Source organism: Andrographis paniculata, unplaced genomic scaffold (assembly GCF_009805555.1).
Source record: "Andrographis paniculata isolate CXL003 unplaced genomic scaffold, ASM980555v1 Contig77END, whole genome shotgun sequence".
Taxonomy (NCBI): Eukaryota; Viridiplantae; Streptophyta; class Magnoliopsida; order Lamiales; family Acanthaceae; genus Andrographis; species Andrographis paniculata.
In genome coordinates this window covers 1,919,125-1,946,485 of record NW_026137614.1, presented here as the reverse complement: position 1 = coordinate 1,946,485, position 27,361 = coordinate 1,919,125, and the positions used below count along the sequence as shown (strand labels likewise).

At 34.4% G+C, this 27,361-nt stretch overlaps 1 protein-coding gene across 1 annotated transcript; it reads right to left on the bottom strand.

Moving 5' to 3' along the window:
• Positions 1-8,043: 8,043 nt before the first annotated feature.
• LOC127239438 (abscisic acid 8'-hydroxylase 2) lies at positions 8,044-12,597 on the bottom strand. Its single transcript, XM_051257590.1, has 8 exons — positions 12,268-12,597; positions 11,856-12,180; positions 11,592-11,747; positions 11,204-11,482; positions 11,038-11,130; positions 10,761-10,946; positions 9,818-9,936; positions 8,044-8,438 (listed from the first exon to the last, which is right to left on the bottom strand). Exons 1-8 carry the CDS (start codon positions 12,471-12,473, stop codon positions 8,333-8,335), a joined length of 1,470 nt encoding a protein of 489 aa, XP_051113547.1. The 5' UTR covers positions 12,474-12,597; the 3' UTR covers positions 8,044-8,332.
• Between the last annotated feature and the right edge of the window lie 14,764 nt (positions 12,598-27,361).

Genomic DNA, 27,361 nt, shown 5'->3' with positions numbered 1-27,361 from the left:
GTTCTAAATAAACTTACTGTTTCATGCTTTCTTGTTATCTTAAAAGGCAGGAAAATACCTCTTCAGATATTTAGCATTAATACAGACGTGTACCCTTTTACCTTCTTGATTTATAATAATAAAAGGACCATTTCCAATCTCCTTTTGAATTATGAATGGTCCCTCCCAATTCGAAGACCACTTTCCTAACTGATCAATCTTTTTATATGTTGGAAGAATAGTCTACCAAACCAAGTCTCCTTCTTTGAATGTTCTGTAAAAGATTTTCTTCTCCTTCTTTGAATGTTCTGTAAAAGATTTTCTTTCCATAAATCTTAGCCCTGATCTCATTCTGCTTTACAATTTGATCAATTGCATGAAGTCGGTTGACATCCAGACTTTCCAATTGCTGTAGCATCAGTTGTTGATATTCCTCCATAAATTCATCATTGGTAAAGCTTGTGTGTCCAGATGAGACCTAAAATTCGGCTGGCAACACAGCATCTTGTCCAAAGGTGAGTTGATATGGTGAAAACCCTGTGGCAGAACTTCTGTTATTCCTATGTGCCCATAAGGCTCGAGATAATAACAAATGCCATTTCCTTGGGTTCCCATCAATCGTTTTCTTGATAATCCCAATAATGATCTTGTTAGCTGCTTCTACCTGCCCATTAGCTTGGGGATAATAAGGCGAAGAATGATTCAGACGAATACCAAACTCTGTCAAGAAGCTTAAAAACTTCTCCCCAATAAAGACCAGACCTTGGTTGGTTGTTACTGGATGAGGAATACCATACCTATATATGATCTGATTCAGCACAAAATCAATCACCTCCTTCTGATCCACATTTTTTAAAGCAACCGCCTCCACCCATTTGGTAAAATAGTCTGTCGCAACCAGAATAAAACAATGATTCTTAGACGAGGGAGGATGAATTTTACCAATGACATCCATAGCCCAAGTTTTAAAAGGCCATGGTTTTACCATAGCTTGCAATTATGTGACTGGTAAATGAATTAACTGCCCATACCTCTGACATTCTTGGCAGCCCTTGGCAAATTGTAATCTTAAAAAATCTTTGGCCAAAAGAAACCTAAACGATGGATAGCCCATCTCATATTCAGACCTGCCCGATGAGCTCCACAAATTCCACTGTGCACTTCTTTCATTACCTCCAAAGCCTGCTTAGGCCCCAAACATTTCAAGAGCAATCCTTCGAATGTTCTTTTATATAACGCTTCTTCTACCAATTGGAATCGCAAAGCTTTCAGTCGAACTCCAATAGGTACATTTGCTCCTGGATCTTGTAAGTACAGGACAAGTTCTGTCCTCCAGTCGGCTCCTGTTTTTGTCTCAGGGCCAACCTCTGCACATATATCTTTTAGGATTCCCTTGCAAGCTTTTTGAGCTAAATCATCTGCAAATTGATTCTCCTTTCTATGGATGAACTCAATTATCACTTTGGAGATCTTTGATAGCAACCGACCTACCAAATCCCTGTATCTGCGTAGGTGGGGATAATTGCAAACATATTGTTTGTTTACCTGGTTAATCACCAATTGAGAATCCCCTTTTATAATAACCGACTGAACTTTCCTAGCTATCAAAGCCTTCAATCCCAAGATTAAAGCCTCATATTCTGCTGAATTATGGGTCATAGCTTCTAATTGCAACTGCAGATTAATCATTTGGCCGTCTGGCCCTTCTAACAAAACTCCTACCCCCAATCTGTTTCCTAAGGTAGAACCATCAAAAAATATTAACCAATTTCGGGTGCTTACATAAGATATACACCCAGTCGGTTGCTCCTCATGACCTGTAAAGTCTGCCAAAAAATCTGCTATTACTTGGCCTTTGACCGCCCTCAAAGGGGAATGATACAAATCGAAAGGCGCTAATTTAATGGTCCACTTCATGAGTCTGCCCTGCATCGTAGGTCTTTGTAAAATTAACTTGATAAGATCAATCTTTGAAATAACCTCAACTCTTCTGGGCAACATATAATGTTCAAGTTTGGTGCATGCAAACGCAACATATAATGTTCAAGTTTGGTGCATGCAAACACCAATGAATAACACATCTTCTCTGGCATTGTATAGTTTATTTTTGGTCTTGTGAGAGTCTTGCTCAAATAATAAATTGCCCTTTCCTTTCCATCATCACCATCTTGAGCCAATAAGCAACTAACCACTTCATAGGTATTTTCCAAATAAAGTTTGAGGGGCCGACCTTCCATGGGAGGCATCAACACAGGTGGTTGAGCCAATGCTTGCTTTATATCCTCTAAAGCTGTCTGTTGGTCTGGTCCCCACTCAAAGGCGTTTCCTCCTGCCTTCAATAATTTAATGATTGGTCTGACCTTGCCAGCAGCATTGGAAATGAACCGCCTGAGATAATTTACATTCCCCAACAAACTTTGAATTTCCTTAACCGTCTTGGGCGGTCGGCTGGTAAGAATTGCCTTGGCTTTATTAGCATTGATCTCAATGCCCCTTTTATGAACCAAGAACCTCAAGAAACTCCCAGCTGATATACCGAAAGCACACTTAGTCGGGTTCATTTTCAATTTGTACTTCTTCATCCGACTGAAAGCATCTTTAAGATCCCTCAAATGTTCCTCAAAACTAGAAGATTTGACAATAACATCATCAATATATACTTCCATTGACTTACCAATGAGATCATGAAAAATTGAGTTCATGGCTCTCTGATAAGTCGCCCCAGCATTCTTCAAACCAAAAGGCATAACTGTTCACTCATAAATACCTAATGCTCCTGGACATCTAAATGCCGTCTTGTGAATGTCTTTCTCTGCCAAAAAGATTTGGTTATATCCTGCATAACCATCCATCAAACTGAGAATTCTGTACCCTGTTGTTGAGTCAATTAGCATGTCGGCCATAGGTATTACATACTCATCTTTAGGAGTGGCCATATTAAGATCTCTAAAATCGATGCATATCCTGATCTTACCATTTTTCTTAACCACGGGTACAATATTGGCCAACCAATCCGCATAACGGCAATGTGGGATGAAACCTACTTTAAGAAGCTTTTGAATCTCTTCTTTGATCTGAGGCATCAAGTCAGGACTCATACTTCTTGGAGATTGCTTACAAGGCTTGAAATCCTTCTTAATGGGCAATCGATGTTCTATCAGACTTCGCTCTAGACCAGGCATTTCTGAATAATCCCAAGCTAAACAATCAATATTGTTTCTTATAACCTCGAGCATCAATTTTTGTTGCCCTTCAGATAAATAACCACTCATCCTGATTATTTTTGGAACCATGTCGGTTCCTAAGTTGAAATCCAATAAAGGATCTTGTGCTGAAAAAGCTGGCTCTGTTTTTTCTAACAAATCAGGCCAACAAAATTGTTCATCTTCTTGGAAATGAACATCACATCTTTTTATTTTTTCTACTTTTTTCAAAAGTTGGTCTAAATAATATTGATTAATAAGTAAACTACAATCTTGTAAATCTGCGCCTTCCATAAGAAATATATTATAAAAATAGGTATGGCTTACTCAAGAGCCATATAATACAACTGTTCTTTCAAAAGAACATTGAATTCTGGCCAATGAATTTAAAACCCTTCTTTGGGTAGTCATTAGCCATAAAAAACTGATACATTACAGGTACATGACCAGAATAAAAAACTGATTCTTCAACTTGTTCTGATGCTCCAAAAGGATTGTCATTCGCTTCCATTTTGAAGACCTGATTGCCTTCCCAGAACATCAATCGTTGATGCAGTGTTGATGGTACACATTTAGATGCATGAATCCAATCTCGTCCCAGCAGGATTGAATATGTGGTATCTGCATCCACCACGAAGAAAACAAAAGAAATCTTTTTTGGACCGACTTCAATTAAGGCAACCATCATGCCTTCTGGTTTGGTCGGCTGCCCTGTAAAGCTAGCCATCTCAAAATCCACAGGAGATAGATCGTGAATTCCCTTTCCTAACTTCTTGAGAGTCTTTAATTGGCATTACATTGAAGACGGTCCCATTATCTATGAAAACCTTTGTGATTGGTTTCCCACAAATATGAGCATTAACATACAGAGGCTTCAAATAAGACGCCATGCCTTCTGGAATTGGAGGGAAGACTATTGAAGGGACCTCTGATTGAAAATCAGGATCCGAAATCTTTGCCCATTCTGGCTCTTTTATAAACTCATCCACCAGACTTGCCACAAAGGCTCTTCCTCGACCCTAGTCGAGACTTAACAGACCTTGAAACATTCTCTGGAATTTCGTCTCTGACTTCAATTTCGGGTTGAACAGTCAGAGATTCCAAACGAAATTCCTCCAGAGATGGGTTAATGTTAATCTTCTCGCAATACTGACATCTGAAACCCTCAACTCTTTCATCAGACAAGCCTTTACCCTTTTTTTGCATGGACCGACCTCCTTCATTATAATTAGCAGTGTTTCGTATGTTGGTCGGCTGCTTTGACGAGGCAACCCCGATGAGCCGACCTTCCTCTGTCTTGTTCGGCTGCTCAAACGAAACGACCTTGATGGACCGACCTCTTTCAGTATACTTAGCAGCGCCTCGACTGTCGTTTGGTTGCTTTGATGAGGCGACCTTGTCTCTGTATCTCACAGTATACCTACGCTTGGCATTCCGAATCTGAGTATGATTTATGCTTGGGAAGCGAGGATCCATATTAATTGGTAAAGATTTCTTATTTCGAGTCTATTTGTTCCCGACCGAACCCGTTCTCCTAGTCGGGTGGTCCCGAACCAAAACTTGGTCCTTCAATTCCACATTAAAATAACCATCTTTGGTTATCCCATTTTTCAGCCACTATTTTTTCACAGACCTTGAGTTTCTCCTCTGGTCGGCCACTGTTTGATGAATTCCCTTTTTCTGATCTGGAACTTACTTGTATATTAACCATTGTTGTGGTTACTTTTGGAAACGGCTGTTGCTCTACTCCCAAAGCAATATACTTGAGTCGACCTGCCTTAATAGCCTTTTGGATCTCATTTCGAAAATGAGTGCATTGACTTGTATTATGTGTGAAGGAGTTATGCCACTTACAGTATGGTCTCTCTTTGATTTCTTCCTTAGTAGCCAACCTCTGCCTCTTTGGAATTCGGATTTGACCATCAGTTAGCAGAATATCGAATATCTCATCGGCCTTTGAATTGTCAAAGGTCGGTTGCCCTTTAGCTTCAGTTCCTGGTGCTGGCTTTAACTTAGAGCATACAGAAGGCTTCCCTAAAATTATTTCGGCCGCCATCTCTTCTGTTTGATCATAATCAAAGTCATATGCCTCTGTTTCCATACTTGCCATATGCTGAACTTTATTGCGCCTGAAATTCTGATCTTTTTCCCTGAAAAGAGACTCTAAACGTCCAGTCTTGGATGCAAGACTTGCTAAATCATCGACATCATGCGCAGTGAGCGCATCTCTTAGGCGACCATGCATATTTTGGACTACTAAATTGGTCATCTCTTTTTCATTGATTATTGTAGGACATCGTCCTTTCATCAATCGCACCCTTTCAATAAACTGTGAAGCTAATTCTTCTGGATATTGTTTCATTTCCAATAAATCAGTCAAAGAAACCGTTGGCAAATGATTGAAAAATCTGGCATGAAATGCCATCTCTAAACCTTCCCAAGTTTGTATTTGCCCAGGTGGCAGACTTACAAACCATGAAAAAGCTGTCCTAGTTAGAGACAACCTAAACAGTTATAATTTGTAAAAAGGATTGTTACCAATTTCCCCTAACTGTGCTGTGAAACGCCCCACATGCTCTATAGTAGAGGATCCATCCTCTCCAGAAAAAGCATGAAAATCTGGTGGCCTGTAATTCCTTGGGAGATGATATTCATTAATAATCCTTTCTGGAAAAGGTCTTTGATAAGTAGGTCGGTTGGCCATCTGAGGATTTAGGCCAAACTGAACCCTCAATACGTGAGCAATTTCATCACCCAAACGAAAATATTGATGATCAGGAATATCAATGGGATTTTGCACAGGAATAAGAATAGGATCTTGCACATGTCCCCCTGGTCTTTCCTCCCTTGTAATGTTTGGTTGCACATTCTCAACACTTGGCCCCAAAGGAATATTATTTGGGAAAGTCAGAAGAGTCTTTCCCCTATCTGTTCGGTTGAAGGTTGTGGCGCTTGGAAGTGTGTTGTCCACATATGATGGCCCTGCAAAATTTGCTTGCATTCTTGATGGTGACACCCCTGGCGGCATCTGGGTGGGTTGAAGAGTGACCCTTGACAATGCTTTATCTAACATATTTTGCATAAGGTTTTGTTGCTCACGCAACATTTGTTGTTCACGCAACATGTTTTGCATAGCCAGATTATGCTGATTGTTCAATTGTTGAACATAAGACAACCAATCGGTAGGCGGTTGGAGAATCTCCCCTGGATTTGGCATGACGGGTGGTGAAACATTTTCTCCCGCCAGTGCTGATGATGATTGAGGTTGTGAGCCTGCCATACTGATTTTTCTGATGATTCGGCCAGACCTCAGTCGTATGAAATTCTCTGATAATGTAGGATCAGCAATCTTGCCTTTCTCCCACTGTGGTCGCCAAATTGTTGATGTATTTTTTTAACAAAAAAAAAAGTAAAATCCAAAAATAGGAATTTATCTTCAAACTTGATTAATTAATGCCTGAGATTAGGAATCTCTAAACACTGTACGGTACATAAGAAATTTAACTGGAAATTAAAATGCTGGAAATTTAAAGTGGTGATCCCCGAATCTAACTTTGCTTTTGTTGAAGTTGATTGAAGATACTCTGTCAGTTGCAAATTTTAATCCTTAAATACTCTTAAAAAATGGTACTGGAAACCATCGCTCAAACGGTTACAACGCCCCTTTTTCAACCGTCTGCTAACCCTTCTCCTGTTGACACGTGCCCTCGGCCGACCGAATTATCATTCTCACTCACTCTTAATAGTATCCGACTCTTTGGACCGACCGCAGCCCTTCCGCCTTTTTGGCCCGACCGCAGCCCCTCCGCCATGTTGGTCCGACCGCAAACCTTTCCGTCCTTTTTGGACCGACTGCCGTCCTTACGCCTTATTGGCCCGACTTGCAGACCACCCGACTTGTTTGGTCCAGCCGCAAACCTTCCGACTTACGGACCATCCGACTTGTTGGTCCAGCTACAAACCTTCCGACTTACAGACCATCCGACTTGTTGGTCCAACCGCCAACCTCCCGACTTACAGACCATCCGACTGACGGTCCTTCCGACCTATGGACCTTCCGACTGGCGGTCCTTCCGACCTGCGGACCTTCCGATCTGCGGACCTCTTAACCTGCGGACCTTCCGACCTGCTATTTCCTTAGAAATACGTCTACTTTACCTGAGTTCCCCGCAATGCCCCTCGACCAGCTCGATAACTTCAATCGTTAGGCTCATTTTTCTTTTATCTTGGACTTTTTAACCTAATTCTAAATTTCATACCTAACAGGTGTTTTAGTTGATTTAGTAAAATTGTTTGTTTGTAGTTAGAAATTTAGTTTTATATACATATACAGATAGATATTGGTAAATCATGAAATACAAAATTTGATGGTACTAGATTTGTATATTAGAGACGGAATTTGTGACGAAGGAATCCATCCGTCACAAAATAAAACTCGATGAACATAATATTCCATCGTTGAAATTAAAGAGGAGATTAGCAATAGTACAAGTCGGTCGGTAAATTGCAACGGCAAAAATTCTGGTTGGTAGTCGCAATTGAGCTAGTTCTATCTGTGAATCCATCGCGAATATCCGCAACGGAAAATTAGTTGTTTAAATTTCGCGACGGGATATTATTCAACAAAATCTATTCCACCATGATTCCACCGCTAATCTCCTTACGGACGAAAGAAAAGGGATTATTCCGTCGCTAATTCACAATTTTTTATTTTGTCCCATCTTTTATGTGCACAGCAATTTCCTTGCAAATCGGTATCGTAAGTTGATAATTTTTAGTATATAGATTCCTCAAAATATTTTTAAAAATAAAAATAAAAATAAAATGTAATCTAAATTTATTTTATTAAAAAATCAGAAAATTTAAATATATATATATATATAGAATTATATGGGTCTCAAACTCTCGTGCTTACATATATAAAAAATATATATAGATGTAGATAGACTATCATTTTGGGGAACTAATCTTGAAGTTGTTCCCCCACATTTATCTTTTTGTCATTTTTTTTATTTTTTTTGCCAACTTATATACATACATGCATACATGCATATACATATTTATATATGTACGTGTTTTTCTCTTCTTCGTCATCGTCATCGTCATGGTAGCCTTAAAGGTTGATGGAGCTAGCTAGATAGCGTGTAATATTATTTCTCTGTCTGGTTTGTGGGATAAATCTGAATGGGCAATCCTCCTCTAGGCACTGGAAATGGACAGTACTGTATCGACTCATCTTCTCCAACCACTCTCCATCTGACCACACCACCACACCAAATTAATTAAATATATAATCAACATTTATTCATACATAATTATAATACTATTTCTATCTTAAATTTAGTTTTTTTTTTTTTTTGTTATTTCTAATTTAGACTATATATATATATATAATTTATAAAATTATTCAGAAAAATATATTAAAAAGATACTAAATAAAATACGGTTCCGAAAGCAAAAGTAACACATAAATTGACAGAAATGTCGTATATATATTATTAAACAATAATTGGTATGTTCGACTTACTAAATCTTTGCTATTATTTCTAATTTAGACTGTTTTTGAATTTTTGCAACTTTCTTTGGTTTATACCTGATTTTTCTTGTTTAGCATTTATAAATACAATTTATAAAATTCTTTTTAAGCAAAAAACACAAAAACAAAATAGTAACAAATTATTAAAATTATACTAACAACAAATTCTACATAGCAAAACTATTAAACCAGAATGATTATTATTATTATTATTATTATTAATTCTTTTCCCAAGACTTGACCTGCGACAACATGCAACTACGAAGATATCCACCAATCGTCCATCTGATTAAATAATTCTGTTATAAATTTATGAGTGAATGTGAATCAAAGCAATTCAATCGGTGGATTCAGTCAGTCCCATTACGTGCCAGCCTCATAAATAATAAATCCTTATTTTATTTTTAAATATGAAATAAAAGATATAATAGCCTCATAAATAATCTCAATTGATCTAAAATTAAATAAAGTCAATCTTACGACCGCAATAATAAACAACGTAGCAGAATCCAAGGGTGCATCATGCCACGTGTGGCTGCTGCTAGCTGTCACTTTATCTATTATTATTATTTTTTTTTTTTTTTTTTTTTTTTTTTTTTTTCCGTTTCAAACCAAAAATTAAAAATCAAAACCACCACCACCAAAGAAGATTGAATTTTGAAATATTTTTCGAAATGTAAAAAATTGGATAAAAAAACAAATACTTAATTTAGTATTCTAAATTAAAAATTAAAAAAAAAAATGGATATTGAAAATGATATTTTTCGAATGTAAAAAATAGAAAGAATAATGATAGAAAGAGAGTAAGGAGGTTGAGCCATAATTATTGGACAAAAGTAGCTAGGTAGCTAGCTAGGACCACGACGCAGTTAAGAATGGTCCCGGTCCTACAGAACCCCGCTACTCAGATTCGGTTCCCATGTTGCCAGATTTTGAGGTGGCACGTGTATAAATCATCTACAAACACGACTCTCTCTCTCTCTCTCTCTCTCTCTCTCTCTCTCTCTAGTCTATTTAATTTTGACCTACGTACATGCACTGGCGGGATCCAGCAAATTAGCCTAAAATAAAATTAAAAAATATAAATATATGTATGTACCTGTAAGTGAGGGTGAGGTGGTGGAGGAGTATGAGCATCTCAAGAATAGCAAGTTCACTTCCAGGACAAGAATGCACTCCATTCCCGAAAGGCATGTACGTGTTGGCTCGTGGTGGCACCTGCATGTACACACGTGTGCACTCATTCTATAAGTATATGCTCCTTCGTCTTACTTACTATGTCCACATTCGTCCTACGTCTCATTTCATTTTTTTAAAAAATTATTATACACTTTAATCTTATTTTAAATTTTTTAACTTTAATTAAACTAATTAGTTATCTTAATTTTAATTTATAATTATTTATATTATATAATAATTATTTACTAATTATATTTATCATAAATTTCAACATCTATCCAACGTGGGACGGACGGAAGGGAAGGATCATATTTTAATCAGTTTGAACATAGAGAAACACGTATGGTAGCAAGCTAGCAAGCAAACAAATGTAGGTCACGTGATGTCATAAACTTGAAGATTTTGATCGTCAATCAGGCAGAGGGAATTGAATGGCCCAAGAATGGAGAAATCAATTAAGATTCATTCACAGAGATATGCGTGCATGCATGCATGTATGAGTGATGATGGATAGGGATCGCTGCATGCACCAAGTAAGAGGATATAGTTGAAACATTGACAGCCTTATATTTTATCTAAAAAACACAAACACAAACATAATACATTAATTTATTAAATTAATTTTTAAAAATTAAATAAACTCCAACTGCAGGCCTAATCAATGTCATTTTCCAACTCCCATCCACACAGACTACCAATTCGACGTGTAACTTGTATGGTTAATGCTTTCTGTTAACCACCAACTAACAACCTAACATGCAATCCTAACTATTTATCTTCAAGAATTGATCATTTATAAAATAAAATAAAAGATAGAAATTATATTTTATATTATATATATATATATATATACATATACATACCTCAAATCTTGTGGGGTCAAATTTTTCAGGGTGTGGGAAGAAATCAGAAGAGTGGTGAATGGTTCTGAATAGAGGAAGAACCTTCCAGCCCTTGGGGATTACATATCCTTGAAACTCCACATCTTCCACTGCCTCCCTGAACGTGAATGACAGAATGCTTGCACTTCTAAGTGTTTCTTGTATCACCTTATACACAACGTTCAAATTCAAAATCAAATTCAAATTCAAATTCAAATGCAAATTAAAATTCAAATTCAAATTAATCTAACTACCGTACCCTTGTGGTCAGGAGCATGGATCTTGTGTCCTCCCACGTAAGCCCTCGTCTGTGTTCTTCATGGAGTTTCTGTCGAATCGCCTCTTGCTCCCTCTGCAATCAAATAATTAAGATTAAATAGTATTATGTGTGTGTGTGTGTATATATATATGTATATATATGTTACCGAGACAGCTTCCAAGACATTGGGATTATCGTGGAGGTATTTGAGAACCCACGTCAGCACAGTGGCTGTCGTGTCGTGTGCTGCGAAGATCACTCCAATTATGTTATCAGCAATCTGGGAATCACTCAGCTCTGCTTTTTTGTTATTTTTATTATTATTATTAATATTATTATTATTTTGGGCTGTAAGCATAACTCCCAGAAGCCCTTCTCCAGCATCCCCTTTCTGTCGTCTCTTCTCAATCAGTTTCCTCAACGTCTCATTCAACGATTTCCTTGCCTGTACGATGATATATTGATTAGTTTAGTTTGTACAAATTAAACAAACCCATCAACAATATTTGTATAAATTGGGTACTTATAATCAAAAATCAGAGATGAAAAATGACCTTCATGGCTTTGTAGAAAGGAGTCCCCGGAAAGTCAATAGGCATCGAATTGTACCCCTTTTCAAGCGCGTGGTACAAGCATTTGATCCCTTCCGTTTCCGCCTCAGCCTCAGGCTTGTTTCCGAACACTGAAATAATCGCCACCTCAAATGCATACTGCACCACAATTAATTGATTAAACAAACTAATATTTGATTCTAGAATGAATCAATTAATTAACATATTAAAATGAAAGCACGTAGGTATATATGTAGGTAAAAATACCTGTTTCATCTCCTTTAAAGTGCATATAGGAGAGGTGCAGTGTTCCCATCTGGGAATTAAACTTCGGACAATGTTTTCGATTCCTGGGACAGATCCTTTAATGACACAAGGAATGAAGGAGGCCTGGACGAGTTTCTTGAGCCTGGAATGATAATCCCCCTGGTGAAAAAACAGTGCCTCAGGCCCGATCATCTTCTCCTTGCTGGGTGGGTACGTGGGCTTGAATAGATGAGCCTGGCTCACCAGGACAACCTTAGCACCCTCAGGGCTCGAAATCATCACACATGGACACCCCAATATATGACTCTTGAATATATTCCCGTACCTAACATACATACATATATATATATATATATAGTCATCAACATATTATCCTTGTCATTACGTTATTATTATTATTATTATTAATTACCTTTTCCTCCTTATCGAAAAGAACGTATTGGGGTGTTGATTATACAGCTTCAGAGTTTCTCCGATGTACGGCCACCCCATCGATCCCGGCGGCAGGCGTCTCTGGTAGGTTCCCCGGCGGCGCCTCCATTGCAGGAGGAACAGTACCAGAGCTCCCACCGCCACCACCACCGCCGCCGCCGTGAAAAGTAGAGCCAACGCCGCCATCACAGCACTAATTAGAAGAAGAAGCCCGAAACCGGGTGGCGGAGGAGGTGGCACGATCGACAGACGGAAAAGGTCAGGTCGCCGGCGGCAGTGCAGCTTAGTCCCTCCGGCCACCGCCGCTTGCAGCTATCATATATATATAGTAGTTCACAAGCATACTAGCCTAGACTAGGGTGGGTCCTACATTTTTAATTTATTTCGAAAATATTCTTTTAAACGAGGCCACGCAAACCATTGGAAAACAAGTACTATTATATTAAATATATTCATTTATTTATGTACAGTGTCCCATTCGGAGTACATGCCCTGAATTTAATGCGACCATCCAATGGAGACGAGCCACGTGGCGGACAGAAATATGTGGGTGTTATATGAGTAAGGAAGTCTATTCAAATCCTAGACAAATATCTAGGTGATGAGTCAGCATGTTATCATAGTATATTACTCATTTAAAACTAAATTAATGTTTGCCGCATACGGTATTTATAAGTTATTGAACCTGATTCAAGGAACCACTTAATTAAAGATCTACCGCGCCAGCCGGTGGTTATGAATTTTAGGCTGTCTTAATTCAATTATCTTTTAATAAAACAAACTACTCCCTCCGTCAATTAATTGTACTTAATCTCTACCCTACACTTTATCCCCTCACATCGTCCAAATAAAAAAATAAAATATATATTTCTCTCTCCATCACATCGCCTAATTTCTAAATTATCATACTTAATACTACCCACCTAAAAATTCGTGCCAAAAGTAAATGTTGCACCTTGTTTATAACGGAGGGAGTACCCTCTGTCCCGTGGAAGATTGAATTTTTTGTTAGGGACACGGTATTTTAGGTAATATAGGTTATTAAGTTATTAATAATAAGTTAAAGATAATATTTTATTATTTTTTATATGCGTAGTATTGTTGGTATTTTGAATATTTTTACAATTATATTTCAATAAAATATATGCAATATGAATATCATTACAATAAAATTTTATATAATACAAATGAATAAAAAAATTATTTATTTATTTATCATTATCATAAATTAATTTTATAAAAAATGAGAAGTTTTAAAGATAGATAAAAATATTTGTTAATTTAGGAGATACATAGAAATAAAAGGGTTTTGAGTGGGTCCTACGTGTAAGATGTTAGAAGTTTAATTAAATTGATTTATATTTGTTAAGTATATTTAAGATTGATAAACTTGTCCAAAATGGCAACGAGTCATCTTTTATGGTATATGTGGCGGGACGACGCAGGGAGTACTATTTATTTATAAAAATTAATAATTTAATACTTCCTCTGTAAAGTATAATTAGTAGGTAATTAAGAAGTGTATTAATAGAAATTATTATTATTTAGTAAAAATAATTATAGATTAAAATTAAGATAATAAATAGTTTAATTAAGATTAAAAAAATTTAAAATTTAAAATGTGATTCAAAGTGGATAATCATATTTCAAAAACAAAAAAATGACAAGTCATGTAGAACCGGCAAAAATAGAAAATAGGGACAAATTATATGGGACAGTGAGAGTAAAAACTATCATTTTTTATACTCCCTTCCCTCCGTCCCCTAACAAACTATCTATTTTTCCATTTTAGTCCGTTTTATAACAAAGTATTCATTTCTTTTTTAGTAATTATATTATCTACCTAATATTACAAATACCCTTACAACTTACAATATATTACACAAATGTCATTACCTTTATATCAAACAACACTAATAAGATTATTTTAGTCATTTCTACTTTATTCCTACTACATTTCAATATAATACTAATATTTTTAAAACTCCGTATAAAAAGCAAATAAATATTATAAAACGGAGGAAAGTATTAGCCATTATATTATTTATACTCAATATAAAAAACTAATTCATAAAAAAAAAATAAAAAAATACACACCTTTACTATTTACAATATTTTAATTTCTTTTTTACATTGAAATGCTTATTTTAAAAATATATATATTCGAATAGTCAGCTGGTCAAAACACCATTGAAGAAGCAATTTAAATAAAAAACTAGTGCGTAAGTATAAATAACGTGATTAGAGGTAGAGGTGGACACGGATGATATCTAAAAGAATAATTTGGATAAACCCTATATTTGACTTATTTTAGAATTTTAATAATAGAGGATGCTTGAAAATGAAGTATATATAAAACCATAAACAAAATTTAATTAAGAAATTTTTATAAGATTAAACATAAATTTTTTAATAATTAAGGCAACATAAATGAAATAAAAAATGTGTTTCTTATATACATATATATATTATATATTTTCCAAAAATTCCTAATATATATTTTATCATATTACAAATATCAATATTTAATATATAATATTATTTTTATATTACTAACGCAATTTTTTATACTTTATATAAATAAATAATAATTCGATTCAAAATACTAAACAAACGAACCCGCATATTAATATTTATTTTGAAGCTATTTTGGCATTTTGATGATTTTGGGAATAGTTTACTTGTTCTTAGTTTGGGTTTTCTTTTCAGTTTTAATAGTTGTTCGTAGGGATGTCAAATGGGGCGAGTTAGCCCCGGACCCGCCCCGAATCCGCTCTTAATGGGGCGGGTTCGGGACTAAATAATATGTTTCGGAGCGGGTTGTGAATTTAAAATTTTAAATCCGGCCGGATTCGAGGCGGGTTACAGGTTTTACTAAAAATCCGTCCCAACCCGAACCTGGATCCGAACCCGGATATTTTTTAAAATTATTATAACTAATATATATGTACATTTATATAATAAAAATATATTATTTATTTACTTAAATAATTTTAAATATAAAATTCAATTAGTGGCCTGCTCCAAATAATTTTTTAAAATTATTATACCTAATATATGTATATTTATATAATAAAAATATATTATTTATTTATTTATCTTATTTTTATGGATCAATATTTGCTTGTTTTTAGATTTTTTTTTTTTTTTTTTTTGCTTTTAATGCTATTTGTTTTAGTATTCGATTGTTAAAAAAATATTTATTATTATATATTTTTTAGAAAAAAGGGTTTGCCGGATTGGCCCCAGAGGATTCGGGGCGAGGCGGGTCCTGGGCCGGGTGGAAGCAGGGCGGAGCGGGTCTCGGAGCCTAAAATTTTCTAGCGGGGCAGGTCTCGGGGCCTGCAGAACCCATCCCAAACCCGCCCCGTTGACATCCCTAGTTGTTCAAGTGTAATTTTTATAAGAGAAACTACTATCAACTAAATGTATTTTTTTTTTTATATCCACATCATATATTGTTATTTATAGCAAAACAAAATCTTACACACTTATTAATTTTTGTATTTTAATTTTGTACTTATTTACAAATATACCACCATTATTTACATATTCAATATAATTATCTAACTTTTTTTTTCACTATATTAACTTACTCATATATTTCTTCTATCCAATTTAATTTCTTTGCTCTTTTCACATCCGTCCGTCCTAACTAAATTGTGTATTTCCTTCTTTTTGGATATATAACAATATCAGAATTTTGTTAAATGGTCTCAGAAAATTGCTTGAGAATCAATTATGAAACTGTAAAAAAATATATATATAATATATATTAAATCAACTAAATTAGTTTCGGATAGTAAGAATAGTCTCCGAATTTCCAAGGCCAAAATAAATAAATATTTTATTGTATTAAATGACTTCAGAATTTCTGAGGATATATTAAATATTATATTTTAATTAATTGAATAGTCTCGTAATTTTTGAAATTATATTAAATATATATTTTATTATATAAAATGGTCTCGAAATTTTCGATACTATATTAAATATAATATTTTATTATATTAAATGGTCTCGGAATTTCCGAGACTATATTACATATATATTATTATATAGAATAACTTCAGAAAATCCAAGACCATATAATAGCATATTAAAAATTTTATTTTAATTAATTAAATGTTTCAAAATTTTCGATGTCATATTAAATATATATTTTATTATATAATTTGGTCTCGTAATTTCCGAAACTATATTAAATATATATATTTTATTATATTAAATGGTTTCAAAATTTCTTATTATGAGACCATTTAATCAATATTAAATATTATATTTTAATTAATTTAATTAAATAATTTCAAAATTTTCGAGACTTTATTATATATTTTATTTTTTATTAAAAATTTGTTTCGAATTTTCCGAAGTTTTTATTATTATATATTATTTATATTTTAATTAATTACATAGTCTCGAATTTCCAAGGTTGTATTATTATTATTTTTTATTAAAAAAATGTGCAAAACTTTTTTTATTAATTGATTAAATAGTCTCTGAAATTTCAAGATTATATTATACTCCATCCGTCCCGCGGGCATACAAATTAAAAAAATATTATATTAGATAATTAATTAGTTTTAATTAATTGATATAATATATACAAAATGTTATTTTGATTATTCTTGGCCGAAAGTAATTTAAAAATATATATATATATATATGTAGTGTTTTTTAATAATATATTAAAATAAATATCTGAAAAAAAATTCTTCTTAATAGCAACAACTATTGTGCACAAATGCTAGCATTTGGTTGGCAAATACTTAGACTAGGTGTGAATATTTGTGATTGGTTAAATCTATATATATGCATAGTATGATGTCCTTCAATGAAATGAATTGTCCACATTTTACAACTCTCTTTCTCTTGCTTCATATCACTATTAATTACACTACTGCACATCATATTCATATCTAATATATATTCATATATACATAGTGTCTTATATGCATACATATATATAATAATATATACTTGCACCACACATACATATACATATATTATATATACTTACCTATATTATTATATTATTCAATATATAACACGTTATCAACACGAAGGCTCTTGTCCATTTTATATTTGGTAAGTTTTATTTTTATACTATCTATATTATTTATTTTATAAACTATGGAAAATCTTTCAAAATTTTCTTTTAAACCTCTGTCTCTCACCGGCAATAATTTTTTGACTTGGTCTTTGGATGTAGAAATGCATCTGATTTCTATGAGCCTTGTTCATACAATTGCCAGTGAAAATACGGCTACAAGTTAAGATCGGGCTAAGGCTATTATTTTCATCCGTCACCATCTGAATATTCCTTTACAGTCCGAATATTTGACGGTGAAAGATCCACTTGATTTGTGGAATGAATTGAGGGAGAGATTTGGGCACTTGAAATATATCACTCTCCCCAAAGCCCGACATGATTGGCTTAACCTGCGATTACAGAATTTTAAAACTGTTATGGAGTACAACTCTGCTAGCCATCAGATTACATCTCAGTTGAAACTCTGTGGAGAAATTGTTACTGAGAATGATAAATTGGAAAAGACTCTCTCTACCTTTCATGCTTCTAATGTTGTGTTGAACAACAGTATCGTGAGAAAAATTTTCAAAAATACTTACAGCTCATAGCATGTCTTTTATTAGCTGAGCAAAATAATGAGTTACTGATAAAAAATCATCAGTCCCGGCCCACTGGTTCTAGTCTGTTCCCTGAAGCGAACGTGACATTTTTTGAACGAGGCCGAGGACGTGATAGAGGCCGTGGACGTGGTCGCGGTCATGAGAGTCAACGCGGTCGATATACCTCTTACAATCGCCGCAATTTTAACGTTAACAGAATGCAGAGTAAACCCCAATATGGGGATATAGCCGAAAAGGCTAAACAGGGAAAGAGGCAAATCGGCATTTGTAATCGGTGTGGCATTAAAGGCCATTGGGCCAATACCTGCAGAACAGCCAAACACCTAGCCGATCTTTATCAAGCCTCACTGCAGAAAAAGGGGAAGGAGGTCGAGACTAATCATGTTGATAATGATGACGACCCCGATGATGATCTTTTGGATTACGACACAACACATCTTGATATAGCGGATTTTGTTGTAGATCCAACAAACCCAGTGATAGACATATTATGTCATTTTATATTTTGTAATATTTAAATTATCGCATATTACATTTTTGTAATGTATATTGTAATACTTATATCTGCCTTTATTAATACTGTGTTTATTTATATTTGAAGGTTAAATGGATGCCAAACAAAATGATGCAAATATGTGTTTCATTGACAGTGCAACGACACATACTATATTGGAACACAAAAATATTTCTCTCATTTGAAAAGGGAAAGAATGAATGTCAATATAATAAGTGGCGGTGTAAAATTAATTGAAGGCTCTGGAGAAGCCATTATATTTCTCCCCGCGGGGACGAAAATTGTGATACAATATACACTGTTGGCCACTAAAGCTCGAAGAAATTTACTGAGCTTTCATGACATTCGGAAAAATGGTTATCACATTGAAACTATGAGTGATACCGATGGTGAATTTTATTGATCACCAATATCATTGATAAAAATAAATGCATTATTGAGAGATTACCCTCACTCTCTACTGGCTTATATTATGCCAGATTAGGTGTTGTTGAAACACACTTCACGGTAGATCAAAAGACTACCGATTTTCAAATATAGCATGATCGCCTTGGGCATCATGGCAATATAATGATGAGGCGAATAATTGAGAATTCGCATGACCATTCATTAAAAGGTCAAAAAGTGTTAAACTCATATGAGTTAACCTGTGTTGCCTGCACTCAGGGAAAATTGATAACCAGGTCATCGCCAGCTAAAGTAGGTATTGAATCACCTACATTTTTGGAAAGAATACACAGGGATATATGTGGACCGATAGACCCACCGTGTGGGCCATTTAAATATTTTATGGTGCTTATTGATGCATTTACCAGATGGTCACATGTCTTTTTATTATCTATTCGCAATATGACATTCGCGAGATTGCTTGCCCAAATTATTAAATTACGGGCACAATTCCCCGATAATCCAATTAAGACTATACGTCTGGATAATGCTGGTGAATATACATCGAATGCATTTGATGATTATTGCATGTCGATTGAAATTAATGTAGAGCACCCAGTTGCTCATGTTCATACACAAAATGGCCTGGCAGAATCACTTATTAAAAGATTGCAATTGATTTCTAGACCATTACTGATGAGGTCTATGTTGCCCGTTTCAGCTTGGGGGCATGCAATCTTACATGTAGGAACACTTATAAGAATGAGGCTGACAAGCTATCATAGTTATTCCCCAATGCAGTTAGTATTTGGTCACGAACCAAATATATCTCCTCTACGTATTTTTGGGTGTGCTGTTTATGTTCCTATTCCACCCCCCAAATGTACAAAAATGGGTCCTCAACGTAGATTGGGCATTTATGTCGGATATGAATCGCCGTCAATTATAAAATATCTTGAACCTATGACTGGCGATTTATTCACTGCAAGATTTGCAGATTGTCATTTTGATGAATCATATTTTCCGACATTAGGGGGAGACAGAAATAAACCGAAAAGGGATATTAATTGGAAAATCCCATTGAATTTTTATGATCCTCGTACAAAGCAGTGTGAACTTGAAGTTCAACGCATCATACATTTGCAAAATATTGCAAATCAGTTACCGGATGCATTCAATGACTCGAGTAAAGTCACTCGATCATATATCCAAGCTGCTAATGCTCCGGCTAAAATAATTGTCCCTGATGGACAAATTGTAAGTGCTAATGAATCAGCGACACGCTTAAAGTGTGGTAGACCACTTGGTTCCAAAGATAAACATCCTCGAAAGAAAAGAGGAATTAATGATGATAATCATGAAAATATCAGGAATCACATTGATAAACTTCAATTTAATGAGGAAGTCAACCCTGAAATAATTGCTCCAGAAGAGTACGATCTTAAAGAACATGATGAGATTATTGAAAACTCAATTAACTATGTTACTTCAAGAAAATGTTGGAACCGTAAAGAGGCAATTATTGATAATGCCTTCGCATACAGTTTAGCACTTGATATAATGGAAGATAATAAGGATCCAGAGCCAAAATCGGTTCATGAATGTCGGAAAAGAAATGACTGGCCAAAATGGGAGTATGCGATTCAATCAGAGCTTGATTCATTAAACAAAATAGAGGTCTTCAGACCAATTGTTCAAACACCAGATGGTATAAAACCAGTTGGGTACAAATGGATGTTTGTACGAAAAAGAAATGAGCATAATAAAATTGTGAGATATAGTCTTGTAGCTCAGGGATTCTCACAAAGACCTAGAGTAGATTTTGATGAAACATACTCTCCGATTGTTGATGGAATAACATTTACATACCTTGTGAGTCTAGCAGTGCGAGAAAAGCTCGACATGCGTCTTCTAGACGTAGTTACTGCATATCTTTATGGCTCCTTGGATACTGATATTTATATGAAAGTTCTTGAGGGATTCAATATGCCCGAAGCATACAAATTAAACCCAAGGATATCATATTCCATCAAATTGAAAAAATCATTGTATGGACTTAAACAATCGGGGCGAATGTGGTATAACCGTCTGAGCGAATGTTTAATAAAAGAAGGTTATACTAATGATTCAATATGCCTATGCATCTTTATAAAAAAAAAATGGATCAAATTTTGTTATTATTGCAATATATGTTGATGATCTCAATTTAATTGGAACTCCAGAAGAGATCCAAATTGCAGTTGAATATCTAAAGAAAGAATTTGAGATCAAAGATTTTGGAAAGACAAAATATTATCTGGGATTACAGGTGGATCATGTGAACAATGGAATATTTATCCATCAATCAACATATACCCAAAAGGTATTAAAACAATTTTACATGGATAAATCTCACTCTCTAAGTACACCAATGGTGGTCAGATCCCTTGATCCCAGTAAAGATCCATTTAGGCCAAGAGAAGAAAATGAAGAGATACTTGGTCCCGAGGTACCATATCTGAGCGCTATTGGCGCATTAATGTACCTTGAAAATTGTACCAGGCCAAATATATCTTTTTCAGTAAATCTACTGGCCAGGTTTAGCGCATCCCCCACAAAGTGCCATTTGAATGGTATCAAGCACATTTTTCGTTACCTCCAGGGGACTCATGACCTCGGTTTATTTTATTCGAGCGAATCTCGAAATGAATTAATTGGTTATGCTGATGCTGGTTATCTTTCTGATCCACACAAAGCAAAATCTCAAACTGGCTATTTGTTTACTTGTGGTGGAACCGCGATCTCTTGGAGATCTGCTAAACAGATGATAACAACTACTTCTTCAAACCATGCTGAGGCTTTAGCGATTCAAGAAGCCAGTCGTAAATGCGTTTGGTTGAGGTCCATGACTCACCATATTCAGAAAAATTGTGGCTTGATTACAGATGATAAATTACCTCCTACAATATTATTTGAAGATAATGCAGCTTGTATAGCTCAATTAAAAGGAGGGTATATTAAAGGCGATCGGACAAAGCACATATCTCCGAAGTTCTTTTTCACTCACGATCTTCAGAAAAGTGGTGAAATTAACGTGCAAAAAATTCAATCATCTGAAAATTTTTCCGATTTATTTACGAAGGCGCTACCGACTGCAATATTCAACAAACTGGTACAAGGAATTGGAATACGTCGGCTAAAAGATATCAAATAAAGTCCAAAATAGGGGGAGTGCATCAATACAAGAATGATGTACTCTTTTTCCTTCACTATAATTTTTTCCCACAGGGTTTTTTCATAGTAAGGTTTTAACCAGGCACATTTTTTGTATAAAGCATCCAAGGGGAGTGTTACATATATAATACATACGTAGTGTATACATATGTAATATGTGGATGCGACGTGGCTCACTTTACGCCAATATTCGTATTCCTCTTTGCCTATAAATACTTGCATATATTCATTCAATAAAATTACACAGATATTTGCATTAAATTCTCTCCTCCCGCCCTTAGATATCTTACATTAATATTTTATATTGCATTGTCCTATATACTATAATGTATATATATATCAACATACACAACGTACATATATATACATATATTATATATTAATACATTGATATATATATTATTATACTTACCAAATATAATATTTATTATATAACAATTTTATTATTATTATTATTATTGTTGTTGAAAATAATATGAGACAAAACATAACGTATAAACAATTATTAATATGATCTACTTTTATTATTTTTATACTTTTTTGGCCAAAAAAATAGTTCAATTTACTATTATTATTATTATTATTATTATTATTATTATTATGTATATGACCCAAAATATAATCTAGCCCATCACTTTAATATTAACCGATCAAATATTAGATAAATATTTATTTTAAATTTTAAAAAATTAGTATTGTGCAAGGTAGACGATACAACTTTCAAATATATATATAATATTACAAAAATTTATAAAATTAACTTTATAAAAAGGTTTTGTGTACGACATCTTTTTGGTAATATGAAAAATGTTGGGTTTAAAAGACTTGCATACAAACGATTGATTTGGATGGCAGTTAGATGCAATCACTGTTTTTGAGTTCGAGAATGCTATGAAGAAGATCCAAGAGTTAGATGAAAGATGTGTAGATTGGCTTGCCGACAAGCCGCCTTTGCAATGGTCAATGTTACATTTTTCCACATTTTCAAAGTGTGATATGATTTTGAACAATTTGTGTGAATATTTCAATAGTATTATACTCCCTCCGTCCTAATACAATAGTATTATTTACCACTTTTGTCAGTCCCAAAACAATAGTCTCATTTCCATAAATAATCATATCACTATAAAACTATCCATACCTTTTCATTATTATTACACAATTGCCACTACTTTTTACACTAATATAGTCACAAGGGCAAAAAAGTAATTTACCCTTACTTTTTACCCACTATTAATATAATATCAATATTCCTTAAATCTCGTGTCCAACATAATAAGACTATAGAATGGCTGGTAATACCACTTAAGGGCGGATAGACCGTCCACCCAGTTCCGCTACCCACTTCTACTAAGGCTGAGCTTAATAGGAGCAAGAGACTTGGTGACAACAACCAGAATGAAATATTATTTAATCGTGGAAATGCCATGTCAGGCGCACCTATCAAAATCGGAACAGACCGATTACCAGATCCACCTATCATCGCCGGCATAACCATAAAAAAGATCTTTAAAAAGGTGTGAGCCGTTATTAAAACATTATAAAGTTGATGTTTCTCACCAAGAATTTGATCTCCGGGTCGTGCTAATTCCATACGAATCAGTACTTTGAGACGGAGAGAGTATTATATGTAGAAAAAATGTCAGTATTGTCTATGTTGGAGTGAATTACGAGGTATTTATTGTCACGGCTTGCAACGCAAAGAAACATGACACTTTAAACATAGGAGATCATGCAGTTTTTTTCAAAAATAGTGAAGATAATAGAAAATTATTCGAGGAGTTTCATCTTATGTACCAATTAAAGCCGATAATTGGACCTACAAGGTGAGTTGTTTAGATGGAAGCAAGTTTATAGTTGACATTTTGAAGATGTCGTGTAGGTGTAGAAAATGGAATTTATGTGAGATTCCTTATCGCCATGGAATGAGTGTCATCTGTGGACAACAACTATATCCAACGGAATTTGTTGACAAAGTATATAGTGTTGAAACATTTAGAAAGGTTTATTCATACACTTGTAAGTTTTCCAAAACAAACAAAGAATACGAGTAACTTGTAAGTTTTGTTGTCGTATCGTCATATACTTAGGGGTTGTCAACAGAAAAAAGTTCAGTTGTATGTATCAAATTTCACTGCCACAATAATGCAAACTACTGAAAGGTTATGTCAAACAAGTGATATTCTTGACAAAAGCTTCCATTCGGTGAACACGAGGAGCCGCAAAGGGTATAAACTCCCACAAAAAAATTAACGGATACGTATTTGTTATAATTATGTTTGTATATAAAAACATTTATGACTAATGTATGAATTTTATGAAATAGGTCAAAAAAAGAACTCTAACCCGAGAAAATATGCAAACTTGAATCCTATTGAAACATCACGTGAGCGACGACAAGAACACATGAATTTTTGAGATTTTTTAGCATAGATGTCCATGTTTTGATATAGTGTAATGTTTGGACATGTTTTGAGATTGCTTGGCATGGATGATATTTTGGGGATTTATGTTGTCCTCTTATCTTCACTGAATTTATGAAAAAATAGATATTATTTTGATTTAATTTCAATTGTTTTTGTTGTCATTTCTTGTTCAATCTAGAATACAAAATTGTAAAGATATGTAATAGAATTGGAAAATAAAAAAGAGATGACATACATGGTTGTGTTAACTAGGCAGATTGTCTTGAAAAAGAGTAAAAACTTTATTCCATAAATTTACATGGTCATGTGCGAAATAGACACCGCCGTTGGTTATTTGACCTTGGATATCTGCATTTTCAGAAAGTTACACGGCCGTGATCCTATACGTACACGGACGTATCGTGTTTTCTTAGCAACCAAAAAGTTACACGGCCATGTTTGTATAACACAGTTGTGTTTAAATAAATATGGAGTTTCTATGTGTCCAGAGATATACACGGCTGTGAATATATTAAACACGGTTGTGTGGTAGCATATTTTCCGATACATAATTAAGGTTTCACATATCGTTTAAAGCTGTCGTTTTTGTATATAGTCGTGTAGTTTTGGGTCATGGCCGTGTATATGACGATTTTTTAATCATTTTGTCAGTTACACGGCCGTGGAAAATTAGTACACGGTCGTATTTAATTCGATTATAAGTTTTTAAGGCATTTCTTGACCGAAAACATAAAGAAGAAATATATTTCCTTTCATATTTTTACCATTTTTCGGAAACGACAACGACGGATCGACAGGAGGACGAGGCGGATGACACCTATTTGGAGGGGGGGGGGGGAGTTGAAGTTTGGAACATAAACTTTTGTTTGTTTCTTCGATTCAAATGTAATATATGGTTGTATTTGTTGTTTTTCCTTAAATTTTATTTTTTCTAATTTATATATTGGTTTTTTATGTTGAGTTTACTTGGTAAATTTTATGATTTTTTTTTATACTCCCCCTCCTTCCGTCCCTTATCTATCTATCCGTTTGCTTTTTCCACGGAGTTTTAGAAATATTAGTATTATATTAGGGTGTGGTATGAATAAAATAGAAAAAAAATAAAATAACCTTATTAGTATTGTATGATATAAAAGTAATGACGTTTGTGTAATATATTGTAAGTTGTAAGGGTATTTTTAATGTTAGTAAAAAGTATAGTTACTAAAAAAGAAAATTGATACTTTGTTATGGGACATACCAAAATAGAAAAATAAATAGATTGTTAAAGGACGGATGGAGTATTAGTTTTTTCAAAGTATCGGAATATGTAATATTTTGTTGGAAGGATTTATGATTGAAAAATATATATTATTTGATTTTTTGTCGCTTTGCATGAATGTTTTGTCTACATTGGGGATGAAGGAGGAGGTAGAGACTTTAGTTTCGATAGGGGCATTGGCTCGTTTTTTTGGAATTGTAGAGCTATAAAAATTTAACTTTGAAGTTAATGTCAACTCTCGATTATGTATTGGCGAACTATAATTATGAAAAATCAAAGACTTTGACGTTTAGGCTATAGTGATAATAGGTTTATATAATCGGGACTTTGTGGAATCGGATGACTTTCAAAAAGGCTTTTCAATTCTTATGCCTATTCAAACTACAATATTGGTCTAGGATTTGTACAGAAGCGGCTTACAATTCTTTACATTCTAAGACATCGACTCTCTGGTATCTGCCACTACAATATTATACATTATATTTTGACTCATTCACTTTCCGGCCATTGCGAGAGCACCGTGGTAGTCTCGAATATTGATTTATGTTATCTTTGGAGTATACTTGAGCTCTATCATATTAATTTGGGTTGTATGCTTGCTCGATTTATGATACATTAGGTTAAGGACATCATTTTCATAAAAATTTTTCTTGGTTTGTCTGTTACTCGATTGACAAAGGGCCTTGAAGCTTTTGATAAAGAGATTGGGGATCTGATCTATGTCATGCTGCCTTGTGGTTTTTGGACGCTGCATATGATGGAAATGGTTAGGAAGGAGATAAGGGGAGGGGTAGATAGATATATTTGGTTGATAGGGCTTCTGTGCCAATAGATGAATGTGATCAGCTTCCCGCTGATTAGGGCGCGCCGGAGGGTGACCAGCCCTATCGCATGGTTCAAGATACCATGCCCATTGACAAGTCAGCTATTGATGATTTAAGTATGGATATGCATCGTCGTATGGACGATATCAGATGGACAATGTGCGGTTGGAGATTAGATCTTCATTCTCGCGTATTTTTCAACATCTTCCCAATCCTATTTTACCAAACGTTGGCGCTCCACATACACTTATATTGGAATACTACAATATCACCATTCACAATGATGTCTTTGTTTGTTAATTGTCCAAACGGGAGGGAGGGTGAGTAACTTTGTATTTTTTTATTCTTTTCAAGTATATAATGAAATTTTGTTTTAAATATGTAATGAATTTTTGTTAATTTAATAGATTATTTTTACTAATTTTAATTGTAATTTTATAAATGGATACAATTTAAATTTTAACTATGTCAATTTTTTTAAAACTTAATATATAATTTAAAAATAAATAAATAGACTCAAAAAATACAAAATTCTAGTTCGAAATGGAAAGAAACACGGGCGTGTAAACATACCACATGACCATGTATCAATGCAACGGTACCAAAAACCTTGTTGAACTACTGCACGGCCATGTATGCTGAAACACGGTCGTGTTTAATCGCGAGAATGCTGCATTTAGTTTATGTTGTACACGGTTGTGTTTACGGATACACACGACCATGTATATATACTATCTTGGTTTATGGCCGTAAGAAAATGCATGAGCATGTTATATGACTATTCAGTGTTGACTGTG

Bases quoted from the DNA above. Each gene is read 5' to 3' on its own strand.
- LOC127239438 (XM_051257590.1), bottom strand. From the start codon at position 12,473: ATGGCGGCGTTGGCTCTACTTTTCACGGCGGCGGCGGTGGTGGTGGCG. The intron at 11,748-11,855 runs GTATTTTTACCT...ATTGTGGTGCAG, and splicing joins CTTTAAAGGAGATGAAACAG to TATGCATTTGAGGTGGCGAT. The intron at 9,937-10,760 runs GTATGTATATGT...GTGTACATGCAG, and splicing joins TTGACCCCACAAGATTTGAG to GTGCCACCACGAGCCAACAC.